Source organism: Coregonus clupeaformis, unplaced genomic scaffold (assembly GCF_020615455.1).
Source record: "Coregonus clupeaformis isolate EN_2021a unplaced genomic scaffold, ASM2061545v1 scaf0068, whole genome shotgun sequence".
NCBI classification, from domain to species: Eukaryota; Metazoa; Chordata; class Actinopteri; order Salmoniformes; family Salmonidae; genus Coregonus; species Coregonus clupeaformis.
Window position 1 is genome coordinate 126781 of NW_025533523.1, and position 22702 is coordinate 149482.

A 22702-nucleotide genomic window follows, 5' to 3' on the forward strand; every position below is an offset into this window, starting at 1 on the left:
GTATTTGATCCCTTGTTGATTTTGTACGTTTGCCCGCTGACAAAGACATGATCAGTCTATAATTTTAATGGTAGGTTTATTTGAACAGTGAGAGACAGAATAACAACAAAAAAATCCAGAAAAACGCATGTCAAAAATGTTATAAATTGATTTGCATTTTAATGAGGGAAATAAGTATTTGACCCCCTCTCAATCAGAAAGATTTCTGGCTCCCAGGTGTCTTTTATACAGGTAACGAGCTGAGATTAGGAGCACACTCTTAAAGGGAGTGCTCCTAATCTCAGCTTGTTACCTGTATAAAAGACACCTGTCCACAGAAGCAATCAATCAATCAGATTCCAAACTCTCCACCATGGCCAAGACCAAAGAGCTCTCCAAGGATGTCAGGGACAAGATTGTAGACCTACACAAGGCTGGAATGGGCTACAAGACCATCGCCAAGCAGCTTGGTGAGAAGGTGACAACAGTTGGTGCGATTATTCGCAAATGGAAGAAATACAAAACTGTCAATCTCCCTCGGCCGGGGCTCCATGCAAGATCTCACCTTGTGGAGTGTGCAATGATCATGAGAACGGTGAGGAATCAGCCCAGAACTACACGGGAGGATCTTGTCAATGATCTCAAGGCAGCTGGGACCATAGTCACCAAGAAAACAATTGGTAACACACTACGCCGTGAAGGACTGAAATCCTGCAGCGCCCGCAAGGTCCCCCTGCTCAAGAAAGCACATATACAGGCCGTCTGAAGTTTGCCAATGAACATCTGAATGATTCAGAGGAGAACTGGGTGAAAGTGTTGTGGTCAGATGAGACCAAAATCGAGCTCTTTGGCATCAACTCAACTCGCTGTGTTTGGAAGAGGAGGAATGCTGCCTATGACCTCAAGAACACCATCCCCACCGTCAAACATGGAGGTGGAAACATTATGCTTTGGTGGTGTTTTTCTGCTAAGGGGACAGGACAACTTCACCGCATCAAAGGGATGATGGACGGCGCCATGTACCGTCAAATCTTGGGTGAGAACCTCCTTCCCTCAGCCAGGGCATTGAAAATGGGTCGTGGATGGGTATTCCAGCATGACAATGACCCAAAACACACGGCCAAGGCAACAAAGGAGAGGCTCAAGAAGAAGCACATTAAGGTCCTGGAGTCTCCAGACCTTAATCCCATAGAAAATCTGTGGAGGGAGCTGAAGGTTCGAGTTGCCAAACGTCAGCCTCGAAACCTTAATGACTTGGAGAAGATCTGCAAAGAGGAGTGGGACAAAATCCCTCCTGAGATGTGTGCAAACCTGGTGGCCAACTACAAGAAACGTCTGACCTCTGTGATTGCCAACAAGGGTTTTGCCACCAAGTTCTAAGTCATGTTTTGCAGAGGTGTCAAATACTTATTTCCCTCATTAAAATGCAAATCAATTAATAACATTTTTGACATGCGTTTTTCAGGATTCTTTTGTTGTTATTCTGTCTCTCACTGTTCAAATAAACCTACCATTAAAATTATAGACTGATCATGTCTTTGTCAGTGGGCAAACGTACAAAATCAGCAGGGGATCAAATACTTTTCCCCCCTCACTGTATAGCTAGCTAGCTGACTACATATAGTGCCAGTCTATTCTGAATTGTACAGTGAAGTTAGCTAGCTAGCTAGCTACAGTGGGGGAAAAAAAGTATTTAGTCATCCACCAATTGTGCAAGTTCTCCCACATAAAAAGATGAGAGGCCTGTAATTTTCATCATAGGTACACGTCAACTATGACAGACAAAATGAGATTTTTTTTTCCAGAAAATCACATTTGTAGGATTTTTTATGAATTTATTTGCAAATTATGGTGGAAAATAAGTATTTGGTCAATAACAAAAGTTTCTCAATACTTTGTTATATACCCTTTGTTGGCAATGACACAGGTCAAGCGTTTTCTGTCTTCAAGGTTTTCACACACTGTTGCTGGTATTTTGGCCCATTCCTCCATGCAGATCTCCTCTAGAGCAGTGATGTTTTGGGGCTGTCGCTGGGCAACACGGACTTTCAACCCCCTCCAAAGATTTTCTATGGGGTTGAGATCTGGAGACTGGCTAGGCCACTCCAGGACCTTGAAATGCTTCTTACGAAGCCACTCCTTCGTTGCCCGGGCGGGGTGTTTGGGATCATTGTCATGCTGAAAGACCCAGCCACGTTTCATCTTCAATGCCCTTGCTGATGGAAGGAGGCTTTCACTCAATCTCACGATACATGGCCCCATTCATTCTTTCCTTTACACGGATCAGTCGTCCTGGTCCCTTTGCAGAAAAACAGCCCCAAAGCATGATGTTTCCACCCCCATGCTTCACAGTAGGTATGGTGTTCTTTGGATGCAACTCAGCATTCTTTGTCCTCCAAACACGACGAGTTGAGTTTTTACCAAAAAGTTATATTTTGGTTTCATCTGACCATATGACATTCTCCCAATCCTCTTCTGGATCATCCAAATGCACTCTAGCAAACTTCAGACGGGCCTAGACATGTACTGGCTTAAGCAGGGGGACACGTCTGGCACGTTTTGTTTTTTTTGGGGGGGGGAGGGGTAGAAGGATTACTTTATCCTATCCCAGGTGTTCCTTAAAGAGGTGGGGTTTCAAATGTCTCCGGAAGGTGGTGAGTGACTCCGCTGTCCTGGCGTCGTGAGGGAGCTTGTTCCACCATTGGGGTGCCAGAGCAGCGAACAGTTTTTACTGGGCTGAGCGGGAACTATGCTTCCGCAGAGGAAGGGGAGCCAGCAGGCCAGAGGTGGATGAACGCAATGCCCTCGTTTGGGTGTAGGGACTGATCAAGAAGCTGATTAAACAGCATAATAATTACACAGGTGCACCTTGTGCTGGGGACAATAAAAGGCCACTCTAAAATGTGCCGTTTTGTCACACAACACAATGCTGCATATGTCTCAAGTTGAGGGAGCGTGCAATGGCATGCTGACTGCAGGAATGTCCACCAGAGCTGTTGCCAGAGAATGTAATTATAAATACTCTACCTTAAGCTGCCTCCAACGTCGTTTTAGGGAATTTGGAAGTACGTCCAACCTGCCTCACAATAGCAGACCACGTGTAACCACGCCAGCCCAGGACCTCCACATCTGTCTTCTTCGCCTGCGGGATCGTCAGACCAGACAGCTGATGAAACTGAGGAGTATTTGTCTGTAATAAAGCCCTTTTGTGGGTAAAAACGTATTCTGATTTGGCGATCCTGGCTCCTCCCAGGCCCACCCATGGCTGCTCCCCTGCCCAGTCATGTAAAATCCATAGATTAGGGCCTAATGAATTTATTTCAATTGACTGATTTCCTTATATGAACTGTAACTCAGTAAAGTTGTTAATTGTTGCATGTTGCGTTTATATACTGAACAAAAATATAAACGCAACATGCACCAATTTTAACGGTTGGATGTACTGCCAAAGTCTCTAAAACTACATTGGAGGCAGCGTATGGTAGAGACATTAACATTAAATTATCTGGCAAAAGCTCTGGTGGACACTCCTGCAGATAGCATGCCAATTGCACGCTCCCTCAACTTGAGACATATGTGGCATTTTGTTGTGTGACAAAACTGCAGATTTTAGTGGCCTGTTCCCAAGCACAAGGTGCAGCTGTGTAATGATCATGCCGTTTAATCAGCTTCTTGATATGGCACACCTGTCAGGTGGATGGATTATCTTCAAAAAGGAGAAATGCTCACTAACAGGGAAGTAAACAAGTTTGTGCACAAAATTTGAGAGAAATAAGCTTTTTGTGCGTATGGAGAATTTCTGGGATCTTTTATTTCAGCTCATTAAACATGGGACCAACACTACATGTTGAGTTTATATTTTTGTTCAGTATAAAATGAGGAACTGAGTCACTGTTTCAAAGCCACATAAAGCCAGTAGCTGCCTGGTGTTTTACAGTCTGGAAATGTTTTCCAATCAATCAAACTCATCATGGTATAATATTGGGGGTGGGGTCAAATTGACCTGTTTCTAATATCGGGGGCGGGGGGTCGTCATGTCCCCCAAGTTACGCGCATATCTGTGTGCTATTTTTACTGTCCCTATAGGAGTCAATCTAAGGCAGTAAATAATTTGTTTCATGTAGGTTTGTGTGGAGGTTAAGTGTTGTTCATATGTCCATATGAGTTAGTAAACAGATTTGCTTTGCGTATCATATTTCCCTTATCCCTCTCTAATTATCTGTCTATAAGAGATTCCCTGCTGATTCTGTTCCACCCTGAACGTGGTGATGCAGAAGTTGAGCATGGTAATATCCTGTCATTGGTGAATGATTACAACCCCCCCTTCTGCTCCTCTCGCTCTACTGTCTTTCCGGTGGAGATGTAAACAGGGAGCCTGAGCTCCAGGAAATGCAATACCCACACTGCAGTACCCCTAGGGCAGGATTTACAATTGAGGATGTTTTCTGATGATACTCTGTGTTATTGTCGGCGTGTGTGCATGCATGAAGCATAGCCTGTGGTCTGATCTGCCGAGCAGAAACATAGGATTGGGTTTGTAAGCCTTGTTTAAGTTAGACATTATGGTGCAGAGTAGATTTCATTTGGAATATATATATATATATTTTTTTTTTTCTCTCTATAGTTTGGCTGGGTGGGGGAATGGGTGGGGGCTGCAATTTCCTGAAATGATGAATCCCATTTAGTCTGAAGACTATTGCCCCACCAGAGCACAAAGCTTTTTAATGCTTTAATTGCATCTCAAAGGAGTGGCACAGAATCAAATTAGGGATTGTCCTACATTTTGGAGCTGTGTGTGAACAGTACATGTTTGTGAGAGAAGGCGTGTAAAAGTGGGCTGGGTTTATGTATGGATGCGTGTGCATGATTCATTCCAAGGACTAGATTTTGGCTTCACTGGCAGTAGCAGAGCATCTTTATGGAGGCTTATCTCTCACTGCATTGAGACGTGCTGACTTCATAAACTCAAACACACATTTGCGCACTTACACACTCATACTTACAATAAACACTCTCACATGCATGTTCACACACACTTGCTCTCACCCACACACACACACACACACATTTTACACTCACAGCGAGCAGGCACCTTTTTCGTCACACCAGATGGCATGTGTCACAATATTACGGCAGTATTTCATTATCATTATGTGCATCCATCTGTTGTGTGCTCTAAAGCCCCACAGAGCCTCTTGTTTTGGTCACTTTACAGCACTGCACCACCAACAGTAGACTCCGTACTACTGCGTGTTTATATAGCCTGGTGTACCTAAAATCCAATCAAAGTTTATTGGTTGCGTACACAGATTTGCCAACGTTATTGCCGGTGCAGCGAAATGCTTATGTTTCTAGTTCCAACAGTGCAGGAATACCTAGCAATACAATAATACACACATAATCCAAAAAGTTAAATATTATTAGACATTTCAGAACAAGCAATATCAGAATGAGCAATGTCAAAGTATATAAATTCTGGGCAAAAATGAGACGTCACATGTGGGTGAAGTAAAGAGTAAGGGGCCTACGTGGTTGGGGGTGCTTGAGGCAGTAGTTGCTCCTATCCACAGATCTAGGATCAGATTACCCTACCTCAAACCCCAGCCTTAATCATTAGATTGGGGGACAAAAAAAGATGACCCTGTATCAGTGGTTAGGGGCAGCTTCTACCTACTCCTCCTGGTTGGAGCTTTGTTCAAAACAAGGCTGATAAACTACTGTGGGAGGAACACTGGGGGCCCTAGCTCCCTCTTACTTTCTCTCGTTCTCACTACCCCCCCAACTGGAATGCGCTACCTGAGGCTATTGACTCCGACAACCTTTGGTATATTAAGTGTTTGCATACTGTTACACGCTGAGGAAATCAGATTCCCTCCCCCTCCCCAATCCTAGCTCTGTCTGGGGGCTACCGGCAGGGTCAGGCTGACTATAGCCACGGTTTGCTTTGTTTTTGCCACGGTTGGCTGGATAGATTATGTTAAAGGTTAGATCACTTGGTGCCTGTAGGCTATGTTTGTGTAGAGATTTTGCTTAGTGATAACGATGATTGTAATGGATTAGGCCTACTTGTATGTAGTGGTTTTCACTTGGTCTCCAAGTGTTTTGATTGTAGGGAATGTGGCTTAGCATTTAACCTTCCTTTATCTTAGGATTGTTAGCATACTGGCTATCAAAAGTCTGTACATCTTCTCAAAGTTATTAAAACAGGTTTGGCAAAACCTCATGTATCAGTCAATCTGTCGGCTCTGGAACCAGCTGTGTGTTAGGAAAAGGTGTCTACCATTCGGCTTACCTCCTGACATCACAATATCTATAGCAAGACAGAGGGTGCACATTTCTCAAACTTGTTGCATTATTGAAATAAGGAAAATAATTGTATTCCGAAATGTTCTAAGTGTTGTCCAAACTCCCAATGGAGTGAGACTCCTTTTAGTGAAGTAGCCCATTTGTGATTCAAAACAAACTTGCACTGTGTTGAATGTGATTCTGAATTTGACAGGTAATTTTAAGTATACCTGTTATTGCTGCAATTGCAGATTTGCAAAATAATATATGCAATTATGCCTTGCTTTGAAACTGTTTCGAATGTAGTGGGAACATTTTAGAGATTTCCCACTTGACCCATTGTGCAGTCTGCAAAAAAATAATAAATGTTGTTCCTATTTGGGTTTAAAGCTGCAGTGAGTCTGGCACAAAGACACAACTAAACTGAACAAAAAAAAGAAACAACATGCAACAATTTCAAAGATTTTACTGAGTTACAGTTCATATAAGGAAATCAGTCAATTGAAATAAATTCATTAGGCCCTAATCTATGGATTTCACATGACTGGGAATACAGATATGCATATGTTGGTCACAGATACTTTCAGTAAAAGGTAGGGGTGTGGATCAGAAAACCAGTCAGTATCTGGTGTGACCACCATTTGCGTCATGCTGCGCGAGACATCTCCTTCGCATAGAGTTGATCAGGCTGTTGATTGTGGCCTGTGGAATGTTGTCCCATTCCTCTTCAATGGCTGTGCGAAGTTGCTGGATATTGGCGGGAACTGGAACACGCTGTCGTACACGTCGATCCAGAGACACATCGATCCAGAGCATCCCAAACATGCTCAATGGGTGACATGTCTGAGTATGCAGGCCATGGAAGAACTAGGAAATGTTCAGCTTCCAGGAATTGTGTACAGATCCTTGCAACATGGGGCCGTGCATTATCATGCGGAAACATGAGGTGATGGCGGCGGAGTAATGGCACGACAATGGGCCTCAGGATCTCGTCACGGTATCTCTGTGCATTCAAATAGCCATCGATTAAAATGCAGTTGTGTTCGTTGTCTATAGCTTATGCCTGCCCATACCATAACCAAAATTCCCTCTAAGCCGCGCACCTCCTCCAGGACTGCTGCGCAAAAGAAATGCCAGGCCGCTCAGAGACTTCGCTGAGTTCACCCCATTAGTTTGCACTATATAGATCAATATTTTTTCTGTGATCTAATCAACATTATATCAGCCCCTTTTTCAATGCAACAAACCAAAACAAATCTAACTTTGCAAGATTCAGTCTGTGACTTTGTTGTAGGAAGAGCCAGCACACAACAGAGTAGAATTCTATGGCAGGTAGCCCACGAGTGGGCGTTCAATCACCCGCGAGTTAATGCACGTTTCAGAGCAGAGCATGTGAACATTTGTTGATATTCTTTGCTAGTTAGAGAGTTATTAGCCCAATTATAGAGAAGTATAGGTCAGCAATGGAGTTACTGCTTCCTACAAGAGCACAAAACGTGTAGGCTACATTTCAAGCCGTCTTTGAAAAGCGAGTCAGATAAAAAGCTTATGTCTTAATTAAAGGGGCAGTGTTGTATTTTGAGACAGGCTTGAATATGCAAATCAGCCAATAGGCAGAGGGGTAGCCTACATTGTCTAATTCTCTGTGTGGTAATAATTACTTTTGTTTTGTAAAGTGGTTTCTTGCATCATACAATGCAATCACCTATTTGTCACCTATTTGGCCCATAGTGTTACAGACCAAGTAAAAAACCATTCAAGCCCTTCATAATGTCGAAAAACGTTTTTAAAAGTCTCATGCAATGTAAGCCTGCATTGAACACCACATATACAGTGAGGGAAAAAAGTATTTGATCCCCTGCTGATTTTGTACGTTTGCCCACTGACATAAATTATCAGTCTATAATTTTAATGGTAGGTTTATTTGAACAGTGAGAGACAGAATAACAACAAAAAAATCCAGAAAAACGCATGTCAAAAATGTTATAAATTGATTTGCATTTTAATGAGGGAAATAAGTATTTGACCCCCTCTCAATCAGAAAGATTTCTGGCTCCCAGGTGTCTTTTATACAGGTAACGAGCTGAGATTAGGAGCACACTCTTAAAGGGAGTGCTCCTAATCTCAGTTTGTTACCTGTATAAAAGACACCTGTCCACAGAAGCAATCAATCAATCAATCAATCAGATTCCAAACTCTCCACCATGGCCAAGACCAAAGAGCTCTCCAAGGATGTCAGGGACAAGATTGTAGACCTACACAAGGCTGGAATGGGCTACAAGACCATCGCCAAGCAGCTTGGTGAGAAGGTGACAACAGTTGGTGCGATTATTCGCAAATGGAAGAAACACAAAACTGTCAATCTCCCTCTGCCTGGGGCTCCATGCAAGATCTCACCTCGTGGAGTGTCAATGATCATGAGAACGGTGAGAAATCAGCCCAGAACTACACGGGAGGATCTTGTCAATGATCTCAAGGCAGCTGGGACCATAGTCACCAAGAAAACAATTGGTAACACACTACGCCGTGAAGAACTGAAATCCTGCAGCGCCCGCAAGATCCCCCTGCTCAAGAAAGCACATATACAGGCCCGTCTGAAGTTTGCCAATGAACATCTGAATGATTCAGTGGAGAACTGGGTGAAAGTGTTGTGGTCAGATGAGACCAAAATCGAGCTCTTTGGCATCAACTCAACTCGCCGTGTTTGGAGGAGGAGGAATGCTGCCTATGACCCCAAGAACACCATCCCCACCGTCAAACATGGGGGTGGAAACATTATGCTTTGGGGGTGTTTTTCTGCTAAGGGGACAGGACAACTTCACCGCATCAAAGGGACGATGGACGGGGCCATGTACCATCATCTTGGGTGAGAACCTCCTTCCCTCAGCCAGGGCATTGAAAATGGGTCGTGGATGGGTATTCCAGCATGACAATGACCCAAAACACACGGCCAAGGCAACAAAGGAGAGGCTCAAGAAGAAGCACATTAAGGTCCTGGAGTGGCCTAGCCAGTCTCCAGACCTTAATCCCATAGAAAATCTGTGGAGGGAGCTGAAGGTTCGAGTTGCCAAACGTCAGCCTCGAAACCTTAATGACTTGGAGAAGATCTGCAAAGAGGAGTGGGACAAAATCCCTCCTGAGATGTGTGCAAACCTGGTGGCCAACTACAAGAAACGTCTGACCTCTGTGATTGCCAACAAGGGTTTTGTCACCAAGTACTAAGTAATGTTTTGCAGAGGGGTCAAATACTTATTTCCCTCATTAAAATGCAAATCAATTTATAACAATTTTTTATTACATTTTTGACATGCGTTTTTCTGGATTTTTTTGTTGTTATTCTGTCTCTCACTGTTCAAATAAACCTACCATTAAAATTATAGACTGATCATGTCTTTGTCAGTGGGCAAACGTACAAAATCAGCAGGGGATCAAATACTTTTTTCCCTCACTGTAGGCTAGATCATAGAAATCAAAAGCTATTTCCATGTGAAAATGTTATGGGATTTGCTCCATTGGTTTTGTTGGAAGGCCTACATTGTGCTCAAATAGCCACAATGGCCTATTGGCTACTGTCTAAAACTGTAGGGGTACAGCCTCAGTGTTCACTGTAAACGCGCGCCGGAAGTTCTCACAAAATTCAAGTTGACACTCACAAGACCTAAAATTTGCTCAGTGCCCCAAAACATTTGCGGGAACATTGACCATAACCCCACCACCACCATGGGGCAATCTGTTCACAACTTTGACATCAGCAAACCGCTCGCCCACACGACGCCATACACGCTTTCTGCCATCTGTCCAGTACAGTTGAAAGCAGGAGTCATTCGTGAAGCGCACTTCTCCAGTGTGCCAGTGGCCACCGACGGTGAGCATTTGTGACTGACCGGCTCGATTCGGTCTTATGTAGCAAAATTTGAAATGTTGTTTTTTACATTGGATAAAAGTAGAGACTCAAAGCTAGAAAATTTTATATCATACACTACAGTTGAGGAACAATGGGAAAGTAATTCTGCTTTGAAAGTTTTGAGAAAATGGTCCTTGAATGTTTTGGTACCTACTGGAGAGCTCTTCTTTGTCTACACCCATTCAGCATCGTTCACACCCTCTTAAGCTTTAGCCCCAACCATCTCTTTAAGGATTCACATGTGAGCCTATGTACTAAACAACCAAAGATTTCAGGACTAAAGGCTGGTTTATACTACGGGTGTGTTCGTAATTGTAATCTGGAGTGCCAGTGTGCTTTGGGCATTTGTAAACTCAGTGTTGTCAGATTGTCCGTTTGTAAATTCGGAGTGTTTCGGTCTCGGAGCGTTCAGAGTGCACACTGGACGCTCTGGCCGAGGAGTAGGGTTGATCCAAGCATTCTGACCTAACAGCTGTCAAGCACCCAAGCGTTGGCTAGCTTGCTAGCTACTTCCAGACTCAAATGCGAGAACAGCTCACTCTGACCATTTTACTCACCCTAGCAGAGCTGGTTAGGCTGTTTTAAAAAAAATGTTATCCAGATATTTGGTGACTGCAACTGTGCTGCTGGCAACAATTGAATTACGCTTTTTTCCCAGCGTTTACTGACACCGGCCATATTCAACGGGTGTTGAGCGTTCGTAAATTTGTCAGTTATTCTGCACTCTGGCACACTCAGACGAGTGCTCTGAAATCGGAGTAGATAGCCAGAGCGAATTTACCAGCTAAGTTTATCGACAGTTGTCGCAGTGACATCATAAACATTCTATTGAAATAGTTACTTGCATAGTAGAGTCTTTTGTTTAGACATGTAGCTACCTAGCTAAACAATTACCCATAATCCCAACTCATAACGTTACTACCCTGCATTAATCTGCAGGTAGTTAACCAACCATGTTCAATGTTAGCTAGCTAACATTAGGCTATAACTAGCAATTCAAATGGCTCTGAGATACAAATAATACATGTAACGCTAGCTAGCTAGCTAGCTAGCTAGCTAGCTAGCTAGCCAGCCAGCTAACGTTAGCTAGCTAGCTAACAGTACACTTCAACTTGAAATGAAAACAACTTTTTGACAAAATTAGAAATATCTGAAAATGTAGCTAGCTAGACTATCTTACCCGTATACATAGATGGATGCTTCTCACTCTCTGTCATGGATGCCATGGTTGCCCTTAGTTTGAAGATGTAATCCGGAGACAGGTGTTTTATCCAACAGCCTTCTGTGTGTTCTCTTTTCGACCCTGTCTGCATATTTGCAATCAAATGCCAGAATTTTCTCCATCTCCTTAACTATCATACTTTAATTCCACTGATTTCAAAACTCGGTCCTCCAGAAAGTGGAGAGCAACACTTATGCAGTTCTACTACGTGATATCTTTCAAAAAAAGCACATACTACACATACTGACCAGCTCATGTTATGGACAGAAGTGTGCTACATGGCAGACCAATCCGAACTCATTTCTAGGCCATTTCATGTCCAATCCGAACTCATCTCAGCCAATTATGGCTAGCGGGAAGGTTGCTGTCTTTTTCCATGGCTAAACCAACTAGGCTCTTCATTTAACAATTGTATTATTAAGGCACATACAAGTTCACATGTTCCAGAAGGCATTTCTGCCCCAAAACACATTTTGATCAAAATAAAAAAATAAATTACGTTGAAATGGTGCTCATGTGAAGTAGTGACGCGCGACATACGCCTAGTTTCCTGAAACTAGTCACATTTGCCCACTGAAGTTGGTTACGACGCCGAACTGCAGTCAGGTGAGGATGACGTGCATGCAGATGTGCTTCCCTGGGACGATTTCTGATCGTTTGTGCAGAAATTCTTCGCTTGTGCAAACCCAGTTTCATAAGCTGTCCGGGTGGCTGGTCTCAGACGATCCCGCAGGTGAAGAAGCCGGGTGTGGAGGTACTGGGCTGGCGTGGTTGAGGCCAGTTGGACCTACTGCCAAATTCTCTAAAACAACATTGGAGGCAGCTTATGGTAGAGAAATAAACACTCAGTTCTCTGGCAACCGCTCTGGTAGACATTCCTGCAGTCAGCATGCCAATTGCATGCTCCCTCAACTTGAGACATCTGTGGCATTGTGTTTTGTGACACAACTGCTCATTTTGGAGTGGCCTTTTATTGTCCCCAGCACAAGGTGCACCTGTGTAATGATCATGCTGTGTAATCAGCTTCTTGATATGCCATACCTGTCAGGAGGATGGATTGTCTTGGCAAAGGAGAAATGCTCACCTAACAGGGATGTAAACACATTTGTGCACAACATTTTGGAGAAATACGCTTTTTGTGCTATAGGAAAATATCTGGGATCTTTTATTTCAGCTCATGAAACATGGGACACTTTACATGTTGCGTTTTATATTTTTGTTCAGTGTATCCACTGCTTGTAAAGTGACTGTGTAATGACAATACAATACCCGCTTGTACTGGTGAGTCATTTCAGCAAGACATGACACCTACCATCGCAGATTTTTCTGAAATTGTTTCTGTAGTTAGAAACAGGTACGATTGGCATTCCTGAAACATTCTTTTGTTGACTTTTTTTAAATCTGAAAATTAAGCTAATTGGTTGCACCCAAATTGGCCATTTTAATTTATAGGATTCAAATAAGATTCAATAAATATAGTACCCAACATCCGATTTGGACAGCTTCTTCCTACCAATGAGTAAGATGAGGGATCCCCCAAAAATGCTCAACCCAACCCACAGTATCAGTTCTCTGTTTGACAAGTAGTATGATGCTGCGGCTTGGAGAATTGCTTATTCATACCCTATTCCGAGACATTAGTAATTATTTATCATAAAGTAGTTTGAAAGTACCCAGTTTTAACCACTAGATGCCGCTGTTCCTGCTATACCACCACACTCTTATCCATTGTGCTGGTCTCATGTGTTTATTAACTGGATCACAACATTTCCTTTGCAACTTTGGCTCATGATGAAAATAAATTGTGCTCATCCTCACAATTCAAGCCAGTCCTCCATGAAAGCAAATTTCACCATGAGGCCAATGGTGACTTTAAAACAGTTCGAGTTTAATGGCTGTGATAGGAGAAAACTGATGGATCAACAACATTGTAGTTACTCCACAATACTAACCAAAAGTACAGAATGAAAAGCATGAAGCCTGTACAGAATAAAATATTCCAAAACATGCATTCTGTTTGCAATCAGGCACTAAAGTAATACTGCAAAAAAATGTGGCAAAGAAATTAACTTTTTATCCTGAATACAAAGCATTATGTTCGGGGCAAATCCAACACAACACACTGAGTACTACTTCATATTTTCAAGCATGGTGGTGGCTGCATCATGTTAAGGGGATGCTTGCCATCGGCAAGGACTAGGGAGTTTTTTATGATAAAAAGAAACAATAGAGCTAAGCACATGCAAAATCCTAGAGGAAAACCATGTTGTCTGCTTTCCAACAGACACTGGGAGACAAATTCACCTTCCAGCAGGACAATTACATAAACCACAAGGCCAAATATACACTGGAGTTGCTTACCAAGATGACATTGAATGTTCCTGAGTGGCCTAGTTACAGTTTTGACTTAAATCGGATGGCAAGACTTGAAAATAGCTGTCTAGCACTGATCAACAACCAACTTGACAGAGCTTGAAGAATTGTTTTAATAATTAATGGGCAAATATTGTACAATCCAGGTGTGCAAAGCGCTTAGACTTACCCAGAAAGACTCACAGCTGTAATCACTGCCAAATGTGATTCTAACATATATTGACTCAGGGGGATGAATACTTATCTATTCAAGGTATATTTATTTTATTTTTTATTTCACTTTGACGTTCAAGTATTTTGTGTAGGTCATTGAGAATTAAATCTATTTTAATCCCACTTTGTAAAATACATTATTTTGGAAAAGGTTGAGGGGTGTGAATACTTTCTGAAGGTACTGTATTATTGCACACAGTGAGTCCATGCAACTTTTGTGACTTAAGCACATTTTTACTCTGGAACTTATTTAGGCTTGCCAAAACAAATGGGTTGAATACTTATTGACTAAGTCTAAATGTCTAAACATAATTCCACTTTGACATTATGGGGTATTGTGTGTATTTTGAAGTCGGGCTGTAACACAAAATGTGGAACAAGTCAAGGGGTGGGAATACTTAAGGCACTGTATCTGAATCCTATAAATGAAAATGCTATCAATTCGCTTAATTTCTCCGAAATATTTAAACAAAATAATGTTTCAGGAATGCTAATCGTATCTGTTACTAACTACAGAAACGATCATCTTAGATGGTTTATGTCAATCCCATTTCTTGTGCTTTTTGAGGTGGAACGACCCTAGTGTGAGCCAGGCCAGACCTGTTTTATTTCACTAATGTGTTTTAATGGTGTTTGTCTGTCCGTCTTGCAGGCTTCATCGCAGCAGCTGAAATTCACAACCTCCGACTCGTGTGACCGAATCAAGGATGAGTTCCAGTTCCTCCAAGCACAATACCACAGGTACCCATTTAGCACTGTTGTTTCTCACACAAACCCTTCAACCAAGGCTTATCAGAGGAACTAGGGGTTAAGATACTAAACCTGTCTGCTATTTGTGAATACTCTGAGCATAACCATATCTTTGTAGGTGAGTGTACAGACTAGAACACTTGAATTATATTCTGCTATGAGTTACAGTGGGGGGGTCATGCAGCAAGACAATGATCCAAAACACACAATCAAGTCTACATGAAAATGGTTAAAAAGCAACAAAGTATACGTTTGGAATGGCCTAGTCAAAGTCCAGACCTAATCCCAATTGAGATGTTGTGGCAGGACTTGAAACGAGCCGTTCATGCTTGAAAACCCACAAATGTCGCTGAGTTAAAGAAGTTCTGCATGCAAGAGTGGGCCAAAATTCCTCCACAGCGATGTGAGAGACTGATCAACAACTACAGGAAGCATTTGGTTGCAGTCATTGCAGCTAAAAGTGGCACAACCAGTTATTGAGAGTAAGGGGGCAATTAATTTTTCACACAGGGGAACTGGATGTTGCAGAACTTTGTTAACCAAAAAATATATATTTATTTAATTATTTGTAAACTCAGGTTCCCTTTATCTAATATTAGGTTTTGGTTGACGATCTGATAACATTCAGTATCACAAATAGAGAAAATCACAAAGGGTGCAAATAATTTTTCTCGGCATTGTATATTGGTGTACATACAGTACACATTATGTAGAGTAGCCTATGAATGGCTGTGGTTGAGGTTAGATCTGAGGAATGGTCTCTACCATCTGTGTCTGTGATGCCTACTGTACAGTGGGGGAAAAAAAGTATTTAGTCAGCCACCAATTGTGCAAGTTCTCCCACTTAAAAAGATGAGAGAGGCCTGTAATTTTCATCATAGGTACACGTCAACTATGACAGACAAATTGAGAAAAGAAAATCCAGAAAATCACATTGTAGGATTTTTAATGAATTTATTTGCAAATGATGGTGGAAAATAAGTATTTGGTCACCTACAAACAAGCAAGATTTCTGGCTCTCACAGACCTGTAACTTCTTATTTAAGAGGCTCCTCTGTCCTCCACTCGTTACCTGTATTAATGGCACCTGTTTGAACTTGTTATCAGTATAAAAGACACCTGTCCACAACCTCAAACAGTCACACTCCAAACTCCACTATGGCCAAGACCAAAGAGCTGTCAAAGGACACCAGAAACAAAATTGTAGACCTGCACCAGGCTGGGAAGACTGAATCTGCAATAGGTAAGCAGCTTGGTTTGAAGAAATCAACTGTGGGAGCAATTATTAGGAAATGGAAGACATACAAGACCACTGATAATCTCCCTCGATCTGGGGCTCCACGCAAGATCTCACCCCGTGGGGTCAAAATGATCACAAGAACGGTGAGCAAAAATCCCAGAACCACACGGGGGGACCTAGTGAATGACCTGCAGAGAGCTGGGACCAAAGTAACAAAGCCTACCATCAGTAACACACTACGCCGCCAGGGACTCAAATCCTGCAGTGCCAGACGTGTCCCCCTGCTTAAGCCAGTACATGTCCAGGCCCGTCTGAAGTTTGCTAGAGTGCATTTGGATGATCCAGAAGAGGATTGGGAGAATGTCATATGGTCAGATGAAACCAAAATAGAACTTTTTGGTAAAAACTCAACTCGTCGTGTTTGGAGGACAAAGAATGCTGAGTTGCATCCAAAGAACACCATACCTACTGTGAAGCATGGGGGGTGGAAACATCATGCTTTGGGACTGTTTTTCTGCAAAGGGACCAGGACGACTGATCCGTGTAAAGGAAAGAATGAATGGGGCCATGTATCGTGAGAGTTTGAGTGAAAACCTCCTTCCATCAGCAAGGGCATTGAAGATGAAACGTGGCTGGGTCTTTCAGCATGACAATGATCCCAAACACACCGCCCGGGCAACGAAGGAGTGGCTTCGTAAGAAGCATTTCAAGGTCCTGGAGTGGCCTAGCCAGTCTCCAGATCTCAACCCCATAGAAAATCTTTGGAGGGAGTTGAAAGTCCGTGTTGCCCAGCGACAGCCCCAAAACATCACTGCTCTAGAGGAGATCTGCATGGAGGAATGGGCCAAAATACCAGCAACAGTGTGTGAAAACTTACAGAAAACGTTTGACCTGTGTCATTGCCAACAAAGGGTATATAACAAAGTATTGAGAAACTTTTGTTATTGACCAAATACTTATTTTCCACCATCATTTGCAAATAAATTCATAAAAAATCCTACAATGTGATTTTCTGGATATTTTTTTTTCTCATTTTACATTTACATTTACATTTTAGTCATTTAGCAGACGCTCTTATCCAGAGCGACTTACAGTTAGTGAATACATATTTTTTTTATACTGGCCCCCCGTGGGAATTGAACCCACAACCCTGGCGTTGCAAACGCCATGCTCTATCAACTGAGCTACATCCCTGCCGGCCATTCCCTCCCCTACCCTGGACGACGCTGGGCCAATTGTGCGCCTCCCATGAGTCTCCCGGTCGCGGCCGGCTGCGACAGAGCCTGGATTCGAACCAGGATCTCTAGTGGCACAGTTAGCACTGCGATGCAGTGCCTTAGACCACTGCGCCACTCAGGAGTTTTGTCTGTCATAGTTGACGTGTACCTATGATGAAAATTACAGGCCTCTCTCATCTTTTTAAGTGGGAGAACTTGCACAATTGGTGGCTGACTAAATACTTTTTTTCCCCGCTGTATGTTGCGTAAGTATACAGTGTGGAGTACTAGAGTACACTGCTGCTCATGGTTCTGTGCAAAAGCTCACAGGAATAACCTACATGATTAGAATATCAAATAAATCACATCAAGACTAATACATTTTCTTTCACCCCACCGTTTAACCCCATTCAGAGGCATACAGAAGCAGTTGAAAGAATACATTCTAGTAGTGTGTGTGCTGTTGCTCCAGAGGAGAAGACATGAAAATATTTTTTTATTTCTTTAAGAGCAGACCAATGGATGTGTGTGTCAGTTCTATTTGGAACCCTAGTCTAGAACTTTGTTCTCTTTCATGTAATAAAAAGCACTGTTATTGATGTCCCGCTATAACCACAACCCAACAAAATTGGCAATTGCTAGATGGTACAAGGTCATTTGTTTTACCTGCATTGAGATGTACCAGAGAGTACAGTATATTGCTCTGTTTGATTCATGACTAAATGTGTGGAGTTCATGGATCTCATGTTACCCAAGGAAGGTTTCCTCTTAATGGATTTCTAGCCTTTGAAGCAGCAGGGCTACAACTGCCTCTGATTCCCTCCCTCTATTTACCTGTGGTATAGGAACTAGGAAGTGTATTGGCTGAGGTTTTCTTTCCTCCCTGTTCCATTGAGCTTCATCAGAGGAGAAGCAGATAAAAGCCTGTGTGTTTGTTCGTTGTGTGAAATTTCTGTCTGTCTGATCATCAGTCCATTCCTAGTGTAGCAGGAACACCTCAGAGCCTGGGCTTTGGTGTGTAATTCCCTAGACAACCCACCGCCCCACTGTTTAACCCCCTTCAGAGGCAGATGGAAGCAGTTGAAAGAATACCTTTTCTCTACGCCGTATTCAGAGCATGCATACCCGCTGCCTAATGACTTGAGCTGAGGATAGACAAGGCTTTGTAGAAGGCTGCGTTCAGCCCTTTTAAAGGGAAATGTTCTGCAGGTGGTCTCCTGAGCATAGTAGCGAGCATTGTATCTGTTGCTCCCCCCCCCTCACATGCATAAATAGATCAGGGAATACATCAATCAAAATAAAGATGACAGCAGGAGCGATTTAGAGGCGGAAGGAGCGGCAATAAAACTCCATCAAAGTGTCGTTTGAGAGTGTCTCTCCGAGCCCCCGGGCCGCCTCCACCAATCACAAGCGCACAAAGACAATCACAATCCGCTCTCAGGTAGGGTGGCAGCAGGGGAGGCTGGTCGTCATGACAACCAACCCCTTTGTTTGCGCTCGCACTGCTGGATTTTATTTTATTTATTTTTTTGGAGGGGGAGGAGGAAAAAGCGATTTGGCTAAGTGGAGGCTGCAGGCGAAAGAGGAGTAGAGATGGAGGGCCGGAGGGAGGGAGGGAGCTGTCTGAATGAAATGCGCCCCCTGAGCACTTGTTTGGTCAGGGAATCTGAGGACTGCTGTTGAATTGTAATGAGGTGGTTTATTCTTTAAAGGAAAATATTTGTTTGTCAAAAGAAAACTATTTTAGATGTAAATGGCATGTTATAGACACCTTTTTTGGTGATTTTACTTGTTTTTGATAGACTTACCCCAAACAACAAATAACTTCCTCATTCTCGTGTTGTGCATTATGAGGGCCCTGAAAAAACATGAACAAACACAAATGCGTCCTTTTCGAAAACTGCAAAGCTCTCAGTATAGTGATGCAGGTCTTTAAATGTTGTACATAAGAAATTGTCATTCTGAACCTTATCCTTAACGTTATAGTCCCCTACGCAGAAGTGCAGACCGGGTGTGTCCTTATAGTATAAACTTATGTTTATCAAAAACAAGTGAAATCACAAAGGTGTCTGGACCCTTCTATAACATGGCATTTACATCAAAAATAGAGATTTGGTTGTGTAAAAAAATTATCCTTTAACCTTTTCACTTTGGGCTGGGTTAACAGCGCAGCTTTTATGAATCCATTTGCATCCACTATTTTTCCATGTCAGTGTCGGAATCAGCGGTGGCTATGAGCAGCAGTTTCCCAGTTGGGAACAATGATGAGGATTCGCCACAGCTAACGCTCTGCCTAATTGAGTCTTCATTCACAGTGATGCTGACGGCACAGATCCAGATCCCAAAGACTATCTTAACGTAAATACACCATTATAAACCCTCGTCTGATATTCATAACTGCTCCCTTCGTGTGTATCAATATTAATCAGGACACTCTGCAGAGGGGGATGTCAACACTGACGCCATTCCAATATGAAAGCTTGTGATAAGTGGTGTGGCAGCAGAGACTTGGCCTCCTTTGTCCTGTCACCTCCTGTGACATCTGCAGCAAGCGCTGTGACATGATTACAGCTAATGGCTGTCTGCGATGCATCACAGAGCTGCACATCCACGTCATCCACATCCACCAACCGTCTGCTTTTTATAGGCAGGACATTTAAATCACTCTGGGTGTATATATGGATCTTTATTGTGGTTTATTTGGGAGGCTTTCTTCTCTTTTGGTGGGTTGACACCTTGTTAGATCCAATGAGGGAAGGATGAAGTCATTTCCTGGCTCCCTGAAGAGGTATGGGTGATGCTTCCTGGAGACTAAAGATTTTAAATTTTTCATATTTTTCCTCTTCTCTGCAGTTTGAAGCTGGAGTGTGACAAGCTGGCCAGCGAGAAGTCTGAGATGCAACGTCATTATATCATGGTGAGTGTTTTTTTAAGTGTGTGTTTCTGTGTGTGTGTCTCACTGTCCAGTGTGTGTGTTTGCCTGTGTCAGTCCGTGTGTGATACTGTGAGTGACCCTGCTCTGTCAATGTCTACTTTGCAACGGCATGCCCCCCCACACTTCTGGTGACTTTTTTAAAAGGACATTCTACTCCAAAATGCATGAAAATGTAATGATGTTGACACAATCTGAAATATAACTGATGCGCCCTACTGTAGGGAGATGAGGAGCAATTGGTGGCTGTGCGCTCGTGCGTGCGACTGCTAGGTCTGTTTGCTACAAATATACACTGAGTACAAAACATTAGGAACTGTTCTTTCCATGACATAACTGACTAGGTGAATCCAGGTGAAAGCTATGACCCCTTATTGATGTCACCTGTTAAAACCACTTCAATCAGTGTAGATGAAGGAGAGGAGACAGGTTAGAGAAGGATGTTCATGCCTTGAGACAATTGAGACATAGATTGTGTATGTGTGCCATTCAGTGGGTGAATGGGCAAGACAAAATATTTAAGTGCCTTTCAACGGGGTATGGTAGTAGGTGCCGGGCGCACCGGTTTGAGTGTGTCAAGAACTGCAACGCTGCTGGGTTTTTCACACTCCACAGTTTCCTGTGTGTATCAAGAATGGTCCACCATCCAAAGGACGTCCAGCCAACGGCAGGCCAGTGGTCGAAAAACAGGTCCTTGATGAAAGAGGACAAAGGAGGCTGACACGAATTGTGCAGAGCAACAGATGGGCTACAGTTAGTTAACTGACTGTCCAGTACAACATTGGTGCCCAAAGACCCATAAAAGAATGCACAACTCGTCATACCTTGACATGAATGGGGTATGGCAGCCGACGACCTTAGAGTTCCACTTCTTTCAGCAAAAAACAAGAAACTGCGGTTGCAGTGGGCTAAGGAACGAAAACACTGGACAATTGGAAAACATTGCCTGGTCTGATGAATCCCGGTTTCTGCTCTTTCACGCTGATGGGAGGACAAGGGTATGGAGAAAACCACTTGAGTACTGTACATGCATCCATCATGCCGGCGTTGACATTGCAGGCTGGTGGTGCTGGTGCTGGTGGGATGTGTTTTCATGGCACACATTGGGAGCCTTGATATAAGTGGTGCAATGTTTGAATGCCACAGGATATCTGAACATCATTGCCAATCAGGTGCATCCCTCTGCGAATTGATTTTTTAGTCTCAGGGAAGCTCATCTGCATGCTCGTCGTCCTCACCAGGGTCTTGGCCTGACTGCAGACTGCTGGAGAAGTGTGCTGAATCCCGGTTTCAACTGTACTGGGCAGATGGCAGACTGTGTATGGCGTCATGTGGGCGAGCGGTTTAATGACGTCAACGTTGTGGACAGTGTACCCCATGGTGAGGTTATGTTATGGGCAGGCATAAGCTAAGGACAATGAACACAATTGCATTTTATCGATGGCAATTTGAATGCACAGTTACCGTGACGAGTAACTGAGGCCAATAGTCGTGCCATTCATCCGCCACCATCACCTCATGTTTTAGCATGATAATTCACAGCCCTATGTCGCAAGGATCTGTACACAATTCCTGGAAGCAGAAAATGTCTGTTCCTCCATGGCCTGCATACTCACCAAACATGTCACACATTGAGCATGTTTGGGATGCTCTGGATCGACGCGTACGACAGTGTTCCAGTCCCCGCCAATATCCAGCAACTTCACACAGCCATTGAAGAGGAGTGGGACAACATTCCACAGGCCACAATCAACAGCCTGATCAACTCTATGCGAAGGAGATGTGTCGCTCTACAGGAGGCAAATGGTGGTCACACCAGATACTGACTGGTTTTATGATCCACACCACTACCTTTTTTTAAAGGTGTCTGTGGCCAACAGATGCATTTCTGTATTCCTAGTCATGTGAAAGGATTAGGACCTAATTAGATTAGGGCCTAATTAATGTAATTTCAATTAACTGATTTCTTTATATGAGCTGTAACTCAGTAAAATTGTTGCATGTTGCGTTTTATTTTTGTTCAGTGTATATTTGGGGCGCCGCTGCTAAATGGATATAGGGGAAACACTGCATTCATACCACCTAGCACCTCCTCTGCAGGCAGGGGGATGTTTAACACTGCAGCTAAATATGTCAACAAAACATATTTTCACCTTTTATGGGATATTTTTGCAACAAGTAATTGAATTTGGCACCATTTCAGTCTAGCAACTACAACATATAGCAATATTGCTAAAGTACACAGCAATATTGAAAATACGATCTCGCTCTTTTACCTTTGTCTCCAGTCTATACTCTTCCTCTCTGTAGCCCTGTGCCCATCTCTCTCTCTTTCTGTTTCTCTCTCTCCTCCCTCTTTCATGTCATTGTTCTCAGTCTTTTTATCTCTCCTCCCTCTTATGATTCCTCCTTTAGTCTCTTCTGTGGTCCTTTTGTCTCTGGTGTTATGTGTCATCCCTTCTTTCCGCCATCCTCTCCCCTCCTTCCCCCAACACATACTCTCTACCTCTAGCTAATCTCATTGTCTCTGGCAAGGCCCGTGTAGCTGTCTGATTCTGTCTCTAATTGATCCGTTGACTGGCTTAAT

The 22702-nt window shown here is 43.1% G+C and overlaps 1 protein-coding gene across 2 annotated transcripts in view; it reads left to right on the top strand.

Annotated features, from left to right (window-relative positions):
* Positions 1-22702, top strand: part of LOC121540336 (TLE family member 5) — a 48616-nt gene that overhangs the window by 16263 nt on the left and 9651 nt on the right. For both annotated transcript variants that reach the window (XM_041849132.2, XM_041849133.2), the window contains exons 2-3: positions 14629-14717; positions 20037-20100. In XM_041849132.2, the coding sequence (XP_041705066.1) occupies positions 14629-14717; positions 20037-20100 (153 nt within the window). The remainder of the gene's footprint in view (positions 1-14628; positions 14718-20036; positions 20101-22702) is intronic.